Source organism: Haliotis asinina, chromosome 12 (assembly GCF_037392515.1).
Source record: "Haliotis asinina isolate JCU_RB_2024 chromosome 12, JCU_Hal_asi_v2, whole genome shotgun sequence".
Taxonomy (NCBI): domain Eukaryota; kingdom Metazoa; phylum Mollusca; class Gastropoda; order Lepetellida; family Haliotidae; genus Haliotis; species Haliotis asinina.
The window spans coordinates 36,874,328-36,889,838 of record NC_090291.1 but is presented as its reverse complement, the minus strand read 5'-3'; the positions used below and the strand labels follow the sequence as shown (position 1 = coordinate 36,889,838).

The 15,511-nt window shown below is 41.3% G+C and overlaps 1 protein-coding gene across 4 annotated transcripts in view; it reads right to left on the bottom strand.

The window, feature by feature from the left end:
- Positions 1 to 4,027: 4,027 nt before the first annotated feature.
- LOC137257781 (carbonic anhydrase-related protein-like) overlaps positions 4,028 to 15,511 on the bottom strand; it is a 29,454-nt gene continuing 17,970 nt past the window's right edge. For 3 of the 4 annotated variants that reach the window (XM_067795212.1, XM_067795211.1, XM_067795210.1), the window contains exons 3-9: positions 9,482 to 9,676; positions 8,523 to 8,647; positions 6,954 to 7,049; positions 6,640 to 6,702; positions 6,502 to 6,553; positions 6,135 to 6,247; positions 4,028 to 5,571 (exon numbers count right to left, since the gene is read on the bottom strand). In XM_067795212.1, coding sequence (XP_067651313.1) covers positions 5,434 to 5,571; positions 6,135 to 6,247; positions 6,502 to 6,553; positions 6,640 to 6,702; positions 6,954 to 7,049; positions 8,523 to 8,647; positions 9,482 to 9,676 — 782 coding nt within the window. In that variant the 3' untranslated portion in view covers positions 4,028 to 5,433. Of the gene's footprint in view, positions 5,572 to 6,134; positions 6,248 to 6,501; positions 6,554 to 6,639; positions 6,703 to 6,953; positions 7,050 to 8,522; positions 8,648 to 9,481; positions 9,677 to 13,988; positions 14,228 to 15,511 lie in introns of those variants that run through there. The other variant, XM_067795213.1, reaches the window with a different exon arrangement.

Genomic DNA, 15,511 nt, shown 5'->3' with positions numbered 1-15,511 from the left:
GTGATGAATTTGTTTTCTTCTTGTATTGGGTAATGAGTGAGTGAGTTTCATGTTGCATCACTTCAAGCAATATTCCGCAAGTATCACAGCCCGGGACACCAGAAATGGGCTTCACACAATGTACCCATGTGGGAAATAAACCCAAGTCAGCATCACCAGTGACTTAGATCTCCAGTCTACCCACATGTCATAATATCCCAGTTGTGTACATGGATGCTCACGTTTTTGATCACTGGATTGTCTGGTCCAGACTCCATTATTTACAGACTGCTGCCATATAGCTGGAATAATACCAACTAAACTCACCACAAGGATACCCTAAGCTCCACCAAAGTAATTTGACCTTCACCTTCGCAAACGCTGTTCTCTGATTCAGCAGTGATAAGGATGCAGTTGATGTAAGTAAAGCACTGACTCGGCAACATGAGACTTATTCTGTATTCAAAACACTGGACTGATCGATACCGCCAACCAGCTGTTTTCCCAACCTGATCTGATAACACACACGCCTTTGAGAAATGCTTGTTAGCTGTTTCACATAGATGTCATCAATATTCTAGCTATATGATGGCGCTGTGAAGACCCCTCGTACTCACTGGCAAAAGTTGACTGAAATGTGTTGGGTTGTTTATTGTTTAATGCCACACTCACTATTCTAGACATTTGGAGGTCTGTAAATAATCGTAGGTAATCCACTGAGTGACTTCTTGAGCATCGAAACGGGGATATGATGTTGCATGAACGATTTCTGCGATTCTGACCACTGGATCCAGTTTCTAAAGATACGTTAACACGTATATTCACCGAGTTGTTGAACGTATGCAAAGGTTGCTGTCTGCACAACCCATTCATCCAAAGGGTAGCCCAGTGGTTACGTGTTGGCTTGTCAGGCCGAAGACTAGCTCGATTCCTGTACACTGGTACACTTTATAAATATATGTCCAGCCCCCGACGTGATATTACCAGAGCATTTGTAAAGTGCCACAAACCAATGTTCATTCATACCTGAACATGACACCACACTGCCGGTAAATATCACTACTGGCTGAGTGAGTTTAGTTTTACGCCGCTTCTAGCAATATTCCAACAATATATACATATATTTATATTGGTGAGGGGCTCCAGGAATGGGCTTCACAAATTGTACCCATGTGAGGAATCCAACCCGGGTCTTCGACGTGACGAGCAAACACTTTATGTCACCCCATCGGTCCAAACACCTTTGGGAAGACATGTTGACAAATGAAGGAATCACATTTTCAACTTGGCTTGGAGGCCTTCGTGGCCCAGTCATCTTCTGTCCGGAGAGTGAATTACAGGTGGTTTTATCCTTTGGACGCATAATACCACATGAGATAAAAACAACAACAACAAAAAACAAACAATAAAATAATAAATAAATGTATAAAATAAATAATAAAAAAACAAAAAGAAAATAAATAATTGAGGGGGAGACAACTACTGGGATGGCGATGGTCTGTTGCAACCGCCTATTGCACGGATAGTTTTTCGATTCTACAAACTGTTATCTGGTATCGGAGACTCCACAATTGCAATCCATCGTTAGTTCGATGTGTAGTTACAGCACTAGAAACTATTACGAAACCATAAACACGTAAGTCCCGATTAGCCAAAGCTGCAACACAAGTGCAGGAATCTATAATCTTCAACGAGCCGTTTGATCCCTCTCCTCGCCTATACCCACTGTCACCGGTCGTGCCATATTTACAACTTCACACTCATAAACCATCTTTCACCTTTTTCTTGAAACTGTTGCGATACTTGTACAGGAGTATGTTAAGCATCTGTGAGTGGAGGAGTCAAGCACAGGGCTGTAACGATGCATCGAACTATCGACAGAGATTGCAATTGTGGAGTCTGTTCAGCCTGTTCTCCTTAACCTGATCAAGTGACTCCTAATGCATTGCCTGACCGTGTCACATCTGGTTGGGTCTATTATTGTGAAGAGGTGTACCTTTGTCAGCTGATTGTCAACATGTCCAGACAGCTGAGACAAAGTCTGACATTTTTGTAACGAGAAATCGTCAGCAATGTCCTAACTAACTTTAAGAAGTATTACAAGAAGTACTACAGATAGTTTAATGCTTCCGATAACGATTTAGGCAGCGAGCAGCAATAGAAACTTGCGTTTCCAGTATTAACTGAACTGGGTGTATAGAGTGATAGCGAATCGGATTGTGAGAGCAACTGACACCTGTACGTTGTAAAGATAGTAAACCAGAAGATAGTATATGACATTATGAACAATTCAGCTAAAACATAAAATGATTGTGTTTTTCAGAAGTGTTGTTTTCCCGAACAGGTTCTGATCCATGTATCCATTTTTTCGCACGAACGCAACATAAATAACATTCTCTATTATATCTCTATGATATGATAATAATAGTGGTCATACCGTTCGTTCGTCACGCCGAAGGCCCGTGTCGATTCCCCTTATGGGTACAGTGTGTGAAGCCTATTTCTGGTGTCCACCGCCGTGATGTTGCTGGAATATTGCTGAAATGTTGCTCTAAAACCCAACTTACCCATAATAATGTTATAGTGTCTACTTCAGGACAGCCATGTCCAAATACTTCTAAAGACCAAAAAAACTATGTGGCCAGGCTATATGATATTTTGTTATTATTATTCAATCTGCAATCTTGATCTTTATCACTACCGCAGAGCACACTGTTTTGTCAGCTACCTTGTTCCTCTTTGTCACTTCTATTAATTACTGTATATGACATTTATGGCCTTTATTGGTCATCCTCCATGGCTGTGTCTGTCATCACATCAACTGTAGAAGGAAGTGCTATCAGTTTCTGTATCTGTCCATTATTGAATCTTTGCCTGCCTATTGTTGTTAAATACTATATATATATATGTATGTATGTATGTATGTATGTATGTATGTATGTATGTATGTATGTATGTATGTATGTATGTATGTATGTTTACATACATGTATGTATGTATGTATGTATGTATGTATGTATGTATGTATGTATGTATGTATGTATGTATGTATGTATGTATGTATGTATGTATGTATGTATGTATGTATGTATATGCTCACATGTATACTGTACGTGAGAGGTGACACGTGAGATGTGAGTGTGGAGGCCGGCATTCCGACTGTCTTTGTAGGGACGACCGCTCGCAGGATTATGCCGCTCGCAGGAAAGGCTCTGGGGTTGAGCTGGAAGTCCGCTCACCTCATTCATGTATACTTGTTTGTCATGTCTTGTGAAACTAACTAAAGAAGTTTGAACAACTAAACTATGCCTTCGTCTTCATCAACGTATTCATTTGTCTTCGTCAACATGATGCTCTTCATCAAAATCATGAGCTAATTCACCATGAGCCGATGACTACACCCCCACCCCACCGCGATGACAATAAGTAGAACGCCTTAATCAGTGGTACAGCCTGCGTGTCTCCTTCCACAAAGCGGTCTCAGTCGTAGATACTCGTACTTTAACAAAGTCATACGATAGGCGTTATGATGATCGTAAACCCATACTTTAACATAGGTTTACGATAATCTTAGCGTTACTTAAGGTGATCGTAACTCCCATGTTTGAACATAGGTTTCCGATAAGCTTAGCGTTACTTAAGGTGATCGTAACTCCCATGCTTGAACATAGGTTTACGATAATCTTAGCGTTACTTAAGGTGATCGTAAACCCATACTTTAACATAGGTTTACGATAATCTTAGCGTTACTTAAGGTGATCGTAACTCCCATGTTTGAACATAGGTTTCCGATAAGCTTAGCGTTACTTAAGGTGATCGTAACTCCCATGCTTGAACATAGGTTTCCGATAAGCTTAGCGTTACTTAAGGTGATCGTAACTCCCATGTTTTGAACATAGGTTTCCGATAAGCAGAGCAAAGGTCAAGCTAAGTTCCGTGCTTTACGACTGCCGACACACATTGGGACACGTAGTCCAGGTTTGATCCCTCACACTGTGTTAAACTATGATTTATGTCAGTCTTCTCCCGAATGAATAGTGCAGAAAGCTACGCAATACACAACTTTTATTAACAACGCTGAACAATGGCATAGCATCCACCATCACAGACAAATATCCAACAGTTCTGGTTTCCATACTGTAATACAGCACATAATATCACCTTTGCATCAGTACCACATGTCAGGAATGTCATAGAAACCACTGTGCTTGTTCACATTTACAAGAACAAAATGCACACAAGGTTAAAGTGACCCAAGCATCCTGAAGCAACTACATATGGCTCAACATTAAACATTCTTTTAAATGCAAGGAAAATAAATAATTGATGTTGTAACCTCAAAAAAGACAAGGGTAAAAACCAATAATAGATGTAAAGGGGTACTGTGAAGGCGATTGGTCAAAATTACCAATGAATCTATGTGTTACTGACACTATATACCGTTTCAGATGATAATTGCGTATATACACCAGCATTGAGTTGACATAGTGTTGTTGTGGTGATATGGACAGAATATAGGCTATCGAGATTTCCAAAACAGTGACATCCATCGCAAAATATACTGGAGCAATTCAGTGTCTCTGGTTTCTTGTGATGATATTGCCCCTGTGAAAAATAACGTATCTTTTGGACACAATGTCAAATGCTGTATTTCTCAAGGGTTGAGTATAAAATGTTAGGGTTACCAGAGCCCTGGTAAAAATATAAACATATGAACGTATGACCATACACACACTGAGGCTGTGACTTTATATTTACTGAAATATATAAAAGTAACGAGTCAGTCAGAATGTAACGAAATCATTGCAAATCAACTTGCAGTGAAACAATAGAGGTTTAATGTTATCTCACATAACATCTCGTGACTGACAGCGAGTCCCGGTAGCCCTGTGGACAGCTGGGGTCAACTCAAGACACAATCTTAATGGGGTGGAAGATTCATTTCGGTGCCTTTCCTTTCCGCCATATCTTCCAGTTCATGGATATACAGTGCCGACAACTTGTCCCGACTAAACGTCTACATAAAAGTCGGTTGAATGTAAAATCTATATCATATCCCGGTTCATTCATCGCCACTAGCCCCTTTGCGTCAACTTTAAGAAGACTCTAGTCGGTTTGTCCCGGAATAACACGAGTTGGTCCCGAATGCCCCGGAAAGACACGATTTTGTCGCGAATAATCCCGAGCGACAATACCCATATCAGAAGAGGTTTTGGTCACTGGGGTTCCTTATTTCCAAAGGCAACTCCGACTTGCCAACATCGACTTCATTAATAAATACCTATCTCTAATATATCTAAACATATATTTGCCATTCCTGAGTCGTTTGTGTTTCCAGACACCCACTTCAGTGTGTATAGAGAAGGAATGTTCCTCTGGCTCACCAATAACAATGTCTTCTCGAGGTATCCTTGATGTATTAATAAATATTCAGCACAGGAACACTCTGACTGGTCAAGACTGGAAAGATGCTCGACATTTCCGCCCATGCAGAGGTTGGACTGGACGAAAGTTGTCCACCATCATCCCGTCATCCCCCGCGCGAAGTAGGTCTCCTTTGCCCGTGGTGCGCAGGCGCCGGAACTCTTCAATCTGCCAACAAGTGAACATTGTGGTTTTGCTTCAAACATTAGTTCCTTCCATGGAAGAACTAAAAAAAATTTTTTTTTTCAGCTTTCTTTCCGTAGGTATTTAAAGTCAAGTCAGTAAAGTAAATATCGACCATCTTACACAATCGGCTTCAAACAGAATACCTCTGTAGATTCAGTTATGTATTCCATGATATAAAAGACCCTGATAGATTGGATCGTTGCTTATAGTGAGTAAATATAGTTTTAAGCCGCACTAAGCAATATTCTAGCTATATGGAGGTGGTAAATAATCGACTTTGGAACTGACAATCCAGTGATCAAAATCATGAGTATCAATGTACGCAATTGCAATACGATGACATATTAACCTCGTCAGCGTCCCGTTAGTCGCTTCTTACGACAAACATGAAGATCAGTTCTAACCCGGATCTTCACGACTGAGCGTTGCTTATATCCATCATCGGATTGTCTGACCTATACATCCCGGCGTCATGTGGGAGGAACATTGCTGACTCCGGCGTTAAATAACAACTACAGGTCGATGAACGCATCCTATATATGTACCTGCGGATGTGAGATCATTAAGGGGTATCGGAACAGGATCCACGTCACCTCCTCGCTACAAGGGGGCGCTGTGAGCGAGCCGTCGTATGTCCAGAAATCTCTCAGAGAAGGGTCTGAAAGTAAACATACCTTGTGAATGCTTAAAAAAACAGGAGAAACATTTTAGACACGACAGAAAGTCGTGAGTTAGCGGCTACATATGTGATCTTTGACCAGCGACTATGCATATAACAAATGACGCTGTAGGTCACCGAGTGCCACACCTATGCGACACGTGTCTGCTTATCTGACTCTTAACTATAAGGGACGTGTGAATTTGTATGTGACATTCACAACATGTGACATGTGAGAATTAATTAGTACCAACCTGGCAGGAGGCACGCAGGGTTGAAACCGGTCAGCAGGGATTTCTGGCGACCCTAAACAAACGAAAAAAATGATTGTTTTTCCAAAATGAATTTGAACATTTGATTTTTTTAAAGACTGACATTAGAGCATCGACTACCTTATAATGAACATCTTCCAGACCGTCGGTGATAGCTCGCAATCCTTGATGCTCCCGACCTATCTGTAAAGACAGTTCCAACCGTTAGATAAATATAATTCAGTTTATACACTTTAAAAAATGATCGCATATCGATGAGCGCCTGTGAGTTTGGTTCACAGAAAGAGGCGTGTTTTCTGCGACAATATTCAAACCATAATACGGCATTCGGAATACGCTTCGTTTGTGTCGAATTTTCAAAATATTTTTTTCATTTTTCAATTATTTATTTTTGAAACAGAAACTGTTTCCAGTCAAGAAATTGATTCACTCACCTGAGTGAAGAGAGATACTATAGCGACTCCTCCTGGCCTACCCAAGGCATCCTCCAGGTTGTCATGGTGACGGGTATTCCAGTGGACAAGTTGCACCTTATAAAACATGATAAACACATTTATATATGCATGGGGTGCGTTGATTTGTGCAATGCAAACTAAATATCCGATGTGGTATAACTATGTTTCATGTGGAGTACCAAGATTAAAGCATCGCATTAGACAGTAAAGATTCATTTTAAATAGTCCAGGATCTACATACAAATTACATACATAGTTCTTTTTCAAAGACACTTTCCTCACTGAAGAATGTTTCATGTCTTGTGACCATAACGTTGCAAAGTGGTTACATTAATAAGATGTCTACATGTCATACTGCATTTGTCACCACTCTATATATTCAGTTTGATGGCTTCATTAACCATTCGTGAGTGAAAATCTTTAACGTTCAGAAGGTCGCGGAAAGACCCGAGCTCTGACGAATGCTACAAGGGACATTCGTGACTCATTCGTAACTACTCGTCTCTTTCCGTGACCCCATCCGGTTTGCCGGAATGACATGAGCAGTTACGAATGATTCGTGACTAACACGGGCAATTTTGTTACGAGCTTTAGCATGCAATTAGGTTACGGAAAGATCAGAGCAATGACAAATGTTGCTAGGAATCGTCTTGACGACTGGTGCCAGATTGTATCAGCTTGTCTTTGAATGTCCCCAGCTGGTGACGAATGTTTCTTATAGGTATCGGAAAGTTGCGAGCTGTGACAGACGCTGTAAGGAGGGTTTGGCTTGTGGTGTCTCTGTTGTAGATATCCGCATGTCATCCCACTTTAACTCATGGTGAAAAATCGAAATTGTGCAGATATATATGAGTCAAAGATTTGTCCCCACCACTGATGAGAATATTACACCATGCACCAAGGTTAATGGCATGCTGATAATAGACGTGCTTCACACTCATTTTAAATATTACGTGTTGATTCAGGTGTAGAACAAATCCGCCGTGTCCCATACCGAAGTTTGCCTGTTGCATAGATGGTGGACTGGACCGTTAGCATGAGTCAAGTCAAAATCCGTGTGCGTTCCAAGAAAGACCGACTATAAAGTCACAGCTCCAGATCCACTTTGTGGCTTAGCTCGGAATTCCAAGGAAGGCCATAATGGTTATCACGCTGTTGGCATGTATATGTCCTCGCGTTTAATCCTGCTCGCGCCATCAGTGAGTGAGTGAGTTTAGTTTTACGCCACTTTATCAATATTCGAGCAATATCACGGCGGGGGACACCAGAAAATGGGCTTCACTCATTGTACCCATGTGGGGAATCGAACCCGGGTCTTCGGCGTGACGAGCGAACGCTTTAACCTCTAGGCTACCCTTCCGCCCCGCTCGCGCCATCTGCCATCGGTCTGCCCGTGAGAAACTTAATACTGTGACATTGCTGAAATATTACTTAAAACGTTGGAAAACAACATTCACCCACACACCTGGTGTTTCCCCCATCCCACCCGTCTCCTCCCCATCCTATTCGCTGTATCCACATACTAGCATGATATCTGTACGTACTTACCTCCATAGGAAACGCCTTGTTGTTGACGGTATGTTCGGAGCCCCGTGAGTCATCCCGACCCCAATGGAAGCGGATCTCCCCTAGTTCGTACTCACTCCCGTGGGACAGGGGGCCCCCGCTCAACACTGCCGGAAGCAATAGAACAACTTGTGAAAAACATCTCCGCGTGCGTAACACATTACATAGCGGGCGTAATTTACAGATGTCAACCGTTTTATCATAAGAATATGTTATAAGAATATTGTTTTCAGTGAGTGAGTTCAGTTTTACGCCGCTTTTAGCAGTACTCCGGCAATATCACGACCGTGGCCACTAGAAATGGGCATCACAAATTGTGCCCATGTGTCTTCGGCATGAAGCGAACACCTTAACTACTATTCCAGTGCCCTGTTGTTTTCTGAGCAAACTTCTGAGGATATACTTAATGGTCCCTGGTCGGACCATTTCAATTTCGATCTGAACATATTGACGTGGGATTAGAGTACCCTATGGTTATGTAAATAAATGATAAATAACCGCATGTTGCTTAACGCCGCAGTCAACAACATCCAGGCTATGTTGTCTGAAAATAGTCAAGTCTGTAATATGGGAGGTAGGAATGCTACGAGACATCTTAGGCTTACGAGAGCTTTGTGAAACGGGACCAAGAACACGATTCTCGTAATGTTTCTCGTAGCATTCGTACATCCTGTAGTTTAACATATGAGGTACGAATCCTACGAGAAAAGTTACGATATCTTTGGCTAACAACAGCTTTGTGAAACGGGGCACTACCCTTGTCAGGAACTGAAAACTTTTTATCTGAGTGGAATGATACGACATCGGTTTAAATGTTTTGCAAGTAGTGATGCAGATTATCCTTGTTTCCTTTGCCACACATCCGAAATCCGAGTTCGCATTTGTCATGACACAGTCAAATCATAAAATAAAAAGTTGAAATGGAAACTTCCTGAAATTACCTTGCTTTGACCTCGGGTAGATGACTAAAGTGTGACCGTTGTTAAATATATCAGTGTCACGCGATGTGCTGTATGCGAAGGTCATCTGACAGTTGTTCAATGAAGGGTCGAACACGGCGTCATGTGATATCAAGTTGATCGGCGACTGACGCTTTCCTGTTGATTCCGGGTACATAGCTTTCCATTCGGAACAATCTGCGAAAATGATTATTATTTTCCAAAAATCAATCACTAACAGCAGGGTTTACTAACACTAAGTTCCAGGCATACCGTTATCCTACAAAATATATATTGACAAAATGAAAAACCATACCAAATAATGCTATGGGTTTTTTTAGCCACTGCGATCTAGGCTTGCTAAATCATTTCAAACTTGTGTCAGTTTAATTTTAAGTGTGGCGGTGGTGATGTATTTTCGTTTTGTTTATAGTGCATGACAAATGAAATCGCTTCAACTCAAATAGATTCATTAAACACAGAAGCACGCACATACATATACGATTAATAATTATAATATATGGAGATGAGTGAGTGAGTATGGTTTTACACCTCTTCCAGCAATATCACGACGGGGACACCAGAAAGGGAAATCACAAGTACCCATGAGGAATCGAACCCGAGTTTCGGCGTGGCGAGCAGACGCTTTAGCCACTGGGCTACCCAGTTTTTGAAACTCCTAAAATACCCAGCAAATCCACCGTTCTGATAACTGAAACATGTTGCTGGCCCTGTGAGAATGTAACCAGCCCTGTATTTCAAACAGGTAACTGAGGTAAGGCGTTAAAATTATGTAGTTAATGAATTAATGTGGGATTGTTACATACTATCAGAAAAGAACAACACTGTACATAGGCTGAAAGCATTCTGTAGACCAATCACATTTAGCGTTAGATAAATGCGTAGTTATGTTTTGATTGATCATGAACTAAACATACATCATCTAGCTACAACATTCATAAATTATTTCCGAAATATTACCCGCAGTCAATGACACGATCAAACTCATACTCTTGGAAAAAGTTTTGCTCCATAGGCCTGGCTATAAAAAAATGTTGTAAGCCCGCCATATAACCAGCAAGCAGCGGACTCTGGGCCAGTTTTGACCACCAATGCCCTTAAATGGTTCAAATTGAATCACACTGTGTACGATAGCATGTGACATACACAGGGAAGATACAAACCTCCATGCAAAAATGTATGTTCTCGCGTCTTGTGGTAGTTCGAATCAGATTTATTAAAAGCGAAATAAAAATATTTGACGGTGATGTTAATTATATTTGGGTACTTAACTTTAAATTGTTTCGGCCACTTGTCTGAGCCAAGAAACGTTTTAATGACGTTCATACTTATAGGGTCCAGTCAAATTTTCAAGTGAAATTATTTTGCCAAGGTCTTCAGGGGCGGATGCATATTTTTGAGAGAAGTGGGTGGGATGGGCATGCGCACCACGGCACCTAGGCAATTAGTTATTTCTCACCCTCTAACTCTGGTATACCGTATATATGGACGGTTGTTCCGACAATCATTCATGACCTTTTGAGAACTACTGAATTTCAGCTTTCATCGTTGACTGATGCTGCCCCTTTGTCAAATCAAGCATCCTCGACGCTGACTTACAGTGTACGTACTTAGGCTTTTCTTGCAAGGTGTGGTAAACCTAACAGCGCATCCTGGTGGCGGTTCGTGGGAACACGAGCAGACAATTAACATTCCAACTTTTGTCATGCCAGCTTGTAGTACATACCTACAGAATGATAAATATTTTCCCACATTGTGTTTATACATAGTACGACGATTGTGACTGTATACACGGAGCACGACTCCAGAGAGCTATTGTACAGATCAGAAGGCTGGCGTTGAAGTGAACACATTCGAGCGTTTCCTATCAAGAATACATTTATGAATAGCAGTTGATAAAAGGCATAAACCATAGTAATGTTGTTCGTCGGTTTGGTGGTCAATCTGAAACCAGTCAATTTTTATTTGTATCTTCAAAACTGTCATAAGCAGTTTCACGTGGCCTTAAACAATATCCTATATTTACATCTACGCATGTGCGTGCGTGCCAATTATTATTGTGTTTGCTTTGTCGTTAGTTTGTGTGCGCGCGTGCGCGTGCGCGTGCATGCGTACGTTTATGGGTGGTTATGGTGGTCGTACTGGTTATATCAGTGAGTGAGTGAGTCTGTTTATTTTTGCACTCAGACATATTCCAGTTACATGGCGGCGGTCTATAAATAATCGAGCCTGGACCAGACAATCCAGTGATCAATACTATACGCGTCGATTTACGCAAATGGCGAACACCTGTGTTGAATATGGCCTAAAAGTGTTAATAGAATATTACATTAGTGGTGTATTCACCAAAATAGAAATCCTAACAATCCATCATGATTAGAAACATCACTACGATACACAACATAGATTGTTTCGTATAATCCAAAATCCCAAAGAGGAAAATGAATGTTTTCGTACGTAAGAGACCTCTCTGGTGTGATGCATATGAACACGTGGCAGAGCAGAACCTACGTCAACAAAAAACGACACGATGTACTGGAGAGTCAATGTATACCGTAAAACTTCAACCACATGACCACCAAATTATACTGAAGTTGCCTAGTGGTTAAAGTGTTCGCTCGTCACGCCAAAGGCCCGGGTTCGATGTTCCATATGGGTACAGTATGTGAAGCCTATTCCTGGTGTACCTCCGCCGTGATATACCGCTGGAATACTTCTGAGAACAACTGGGTTTGACGACGACTTTGACGGCCTAAGCTTATGTGATGCCGGTATAAGACATTTACGTCCTTGAAGCCCACACAAAGTTAATATTCCTGAACAACCTAGAAACATACTGCTTGTTCAGCTTGGCCTGACAAGTGAATATTAATGCATTGCATGGCCGTGTCACTACTGGTTGGATCTATTATTATGAAGGGGTGCACCTTTGTCAGCTGATAAGCAGAGAAAGGATCGCCGTTCCACATCTCAGTGTCGAGAAATCGTCAGCAATATCCTAAATTTCTTTAAGCAAGAAACTACAGATGGTTTAATGCTTTTAGGGGGCGAGCAGCGGAAGCAACTAGGTGTAGAGAGTGATAGGTAGAGAGAATCGGACTGTGAGAGTGACTGACGTTTGTACGTTGTAAAGTTAGTAAACCAAACAATACTATATAATATTTGACTCTAAAAACAAATCAGTTAAAGCATGGAATGATTGTTTTTCTTGAGTGTTGTTTTCAGGGACAAGTTCTGTCACGAATCTATGTATCCAGGCTTCGCATGAACGCAGCAATAATAACACTACCTCCATCCCTATTTAATGACGTTAAGTCGACCTGCCGTTTGTGCCACTGACCTCAGGTGCCATGCATATGAAGAGAACCTCGGGTCAAGTTGAAAAGGCTGTAACCGAGGTGAATAATGCTCAAATGTTCGATCACAGGTGTCTGGCGGCTGCAAGGGACGTAACTCTTGAGATGAACTGTGCATTAGACAACTACTACCACCATAAGACGTGTGTATATTAAGCACAAAGACTATTCACATGCCTATGTTGTGCTTTGTAGTAGGTCAAGTCATCCCGTTGGGATGTCGTAATATTTATGGGTCCCCTGAACCACAATCCTGTACTTACCCAACTTTTCTAATCCATTGACACATTCCAGTATTTCCAAAATTAAAATCAAGGTTTAACTCCTAAATGAATGCATTCATTAAAGAGTTGAAAAAAATTAATGACAATATGTGACCTCTGGCTTCCCTCTCAAAAAGCTGACATGCCGTGTCAGAGGTGAAGTGTCATTCAGTGCGGGGCTAAACAATCCCTACTAACTAGGTGTGAGTTTAACGCTAATCAGTTAACCACAGCTTAGACGCGCTGACATTCCCCTGTCGTACAATAAGCACTTACGACAAAGTCACTTGGCTCATGAAACACAAACATATGTTACCATGCTAGTGTACCATAAAACAACAAAAACAACAACATTAAAATATGTCACAATGGAAGCTATTTTTGTCCTACAATTTCAAACGAAAACGACTTCCTAATTCGTTTACCCTTTGCCGATGAGAGTGTCGATCAATAAACGTTGACAGTAACGGCACAGCATGGTGGCTGTTTACCCCCATTAGACGACATGAGCATCTGTTGTCGTCACCAACGATATCATAACCCAGATCCGTATGTATTTGCATACAACCTTGCAAGTAAATGTTCAAAAAGAGAAACTAAATTTCTCTTGAATTAACACTGTTCTCTGTCTTTGACGTCATCACCAACATGCAGTACGGGCGACATATTGCGGATTTATCAGTAAAATGCCACTTGGTTTGTCATGACAACGGTAGGACACACGAACAAAGATCAATACATAACATTGTTGATACTTTCAGACAATATCGAGGCTTCACGACATATCACTAACGTCGAGAAAAAGACGAGATAAGTACTTTTCGGAATACCAGTTAAAAACAAAGTTAAATAGATTTAAAGAGTACGTACTTGAGGTCATGCCCTCCAGCCGAACAACACTGGCTCTCTGTAGCTTTCCTTTAACTCGAGTAGAGGTATCCATGGCTTGGTTAACCGATGGAAGGGGCGGGGAACGCTAAAGGGTCCCGGGACAGTGGAGCTGGTTCGGGGTACAGTGCAACGCAGAAGCTACCCGTATCTTCCATGCATGTCTCCTGATAACGCTGTTACACATTAACTGCAACTACCGGCATACCCGTGAACAATGCGCACGCATCGTTATCATTTATCGGTATCTAGGCGTGGCTCTTGCTGGATGCGGATGTACTGTCCAGCTTTCTCATGGCAACCGGGCAGTTGTGGCCATATTCCCTTATCTAATCCTTTATGTTGTAAGTATTAAGGCGTGTCTTAATAACGAGGCGATGGTTTAATGGAGCTAATTAAGGCTGTATAAACACGTTGTATATACTCTAGATGTCACCACCCGATCCGCATGGCCATCAAACATCGATTTAGACAATCCCTATATGCAGTGACAATTAGAGTAATTATATATCAACTTGACCCTAATGAACCATTGATCAAAGCGTAAGGTTAAGGGATTAGGTGGCGCAGCCTTGCGAGCTACCTGCCATTCAAGTCATTAGTAGGAAGAATGTATATTCATTAAAAGGTTTCAGAATGGAAACTTGTAACCAATGTCAACAAGTATTTTCCTAAGTGGCACTGATAGGGCTTACAATAAGAAGTAATTTATGTCGTCCTCGGCAACCATGTGAGTAAGTTGGGGCTAACACCGGTTTGAACTACCTCAGCGGTGTCCTTCCATTAGGCATACGTCCCATTAGTCATACGGGTTAAAACAACATATGGTATAGTTGACTGCATCAACAACTACCCTTAGAATCAAATGGAATGATCCAAGAAACACAAATACAGCTCCACATCAGTGAAATTTAATGATTATGCATTAATTTAAATGTTTAACAATATATATTTTTTGTAATCTTACGTCTAATCATAGCTCTTAACATATTGTGCTTTGAACATATTGCAAACACCAGACACGTGAATATATATAAATTTGTCTGTCTTCAGCATAGTATACGGTCATAATCTGCACATTGAAACCTACGGTATCATTAACATATTATTCAGAACTTTAATAACTTAAATTCACTGTTTGCCATTAATGGTCATTTGGGTAGATGTGGCCAACAGCACTCAGAAATTGAACTGAAACTGATACAAGTTGATCCCACAAATCTGTTCTCCTTTTCGCGATACACTCGCTTAATGGTGGAGAATACCCAGATGTGATGCATTACTGAGATGTTTTTTGATAACAGAAAATACTCCAACGAACAGACCATGTTGACAGACAAAGGAACCCAATCGGAGAGGACAAAGATTGGAAACAAAGACCATCGGTGTTTTGTGTGTCAAAGGGAGATAACTCTGTTGAGCGAACCGACGTTCCTTAGACTACGCCCATGTCCTGTCCCCAGACCAGAAGAACAGACCAGTAGGTGTTGCAACAGCCCATAGCC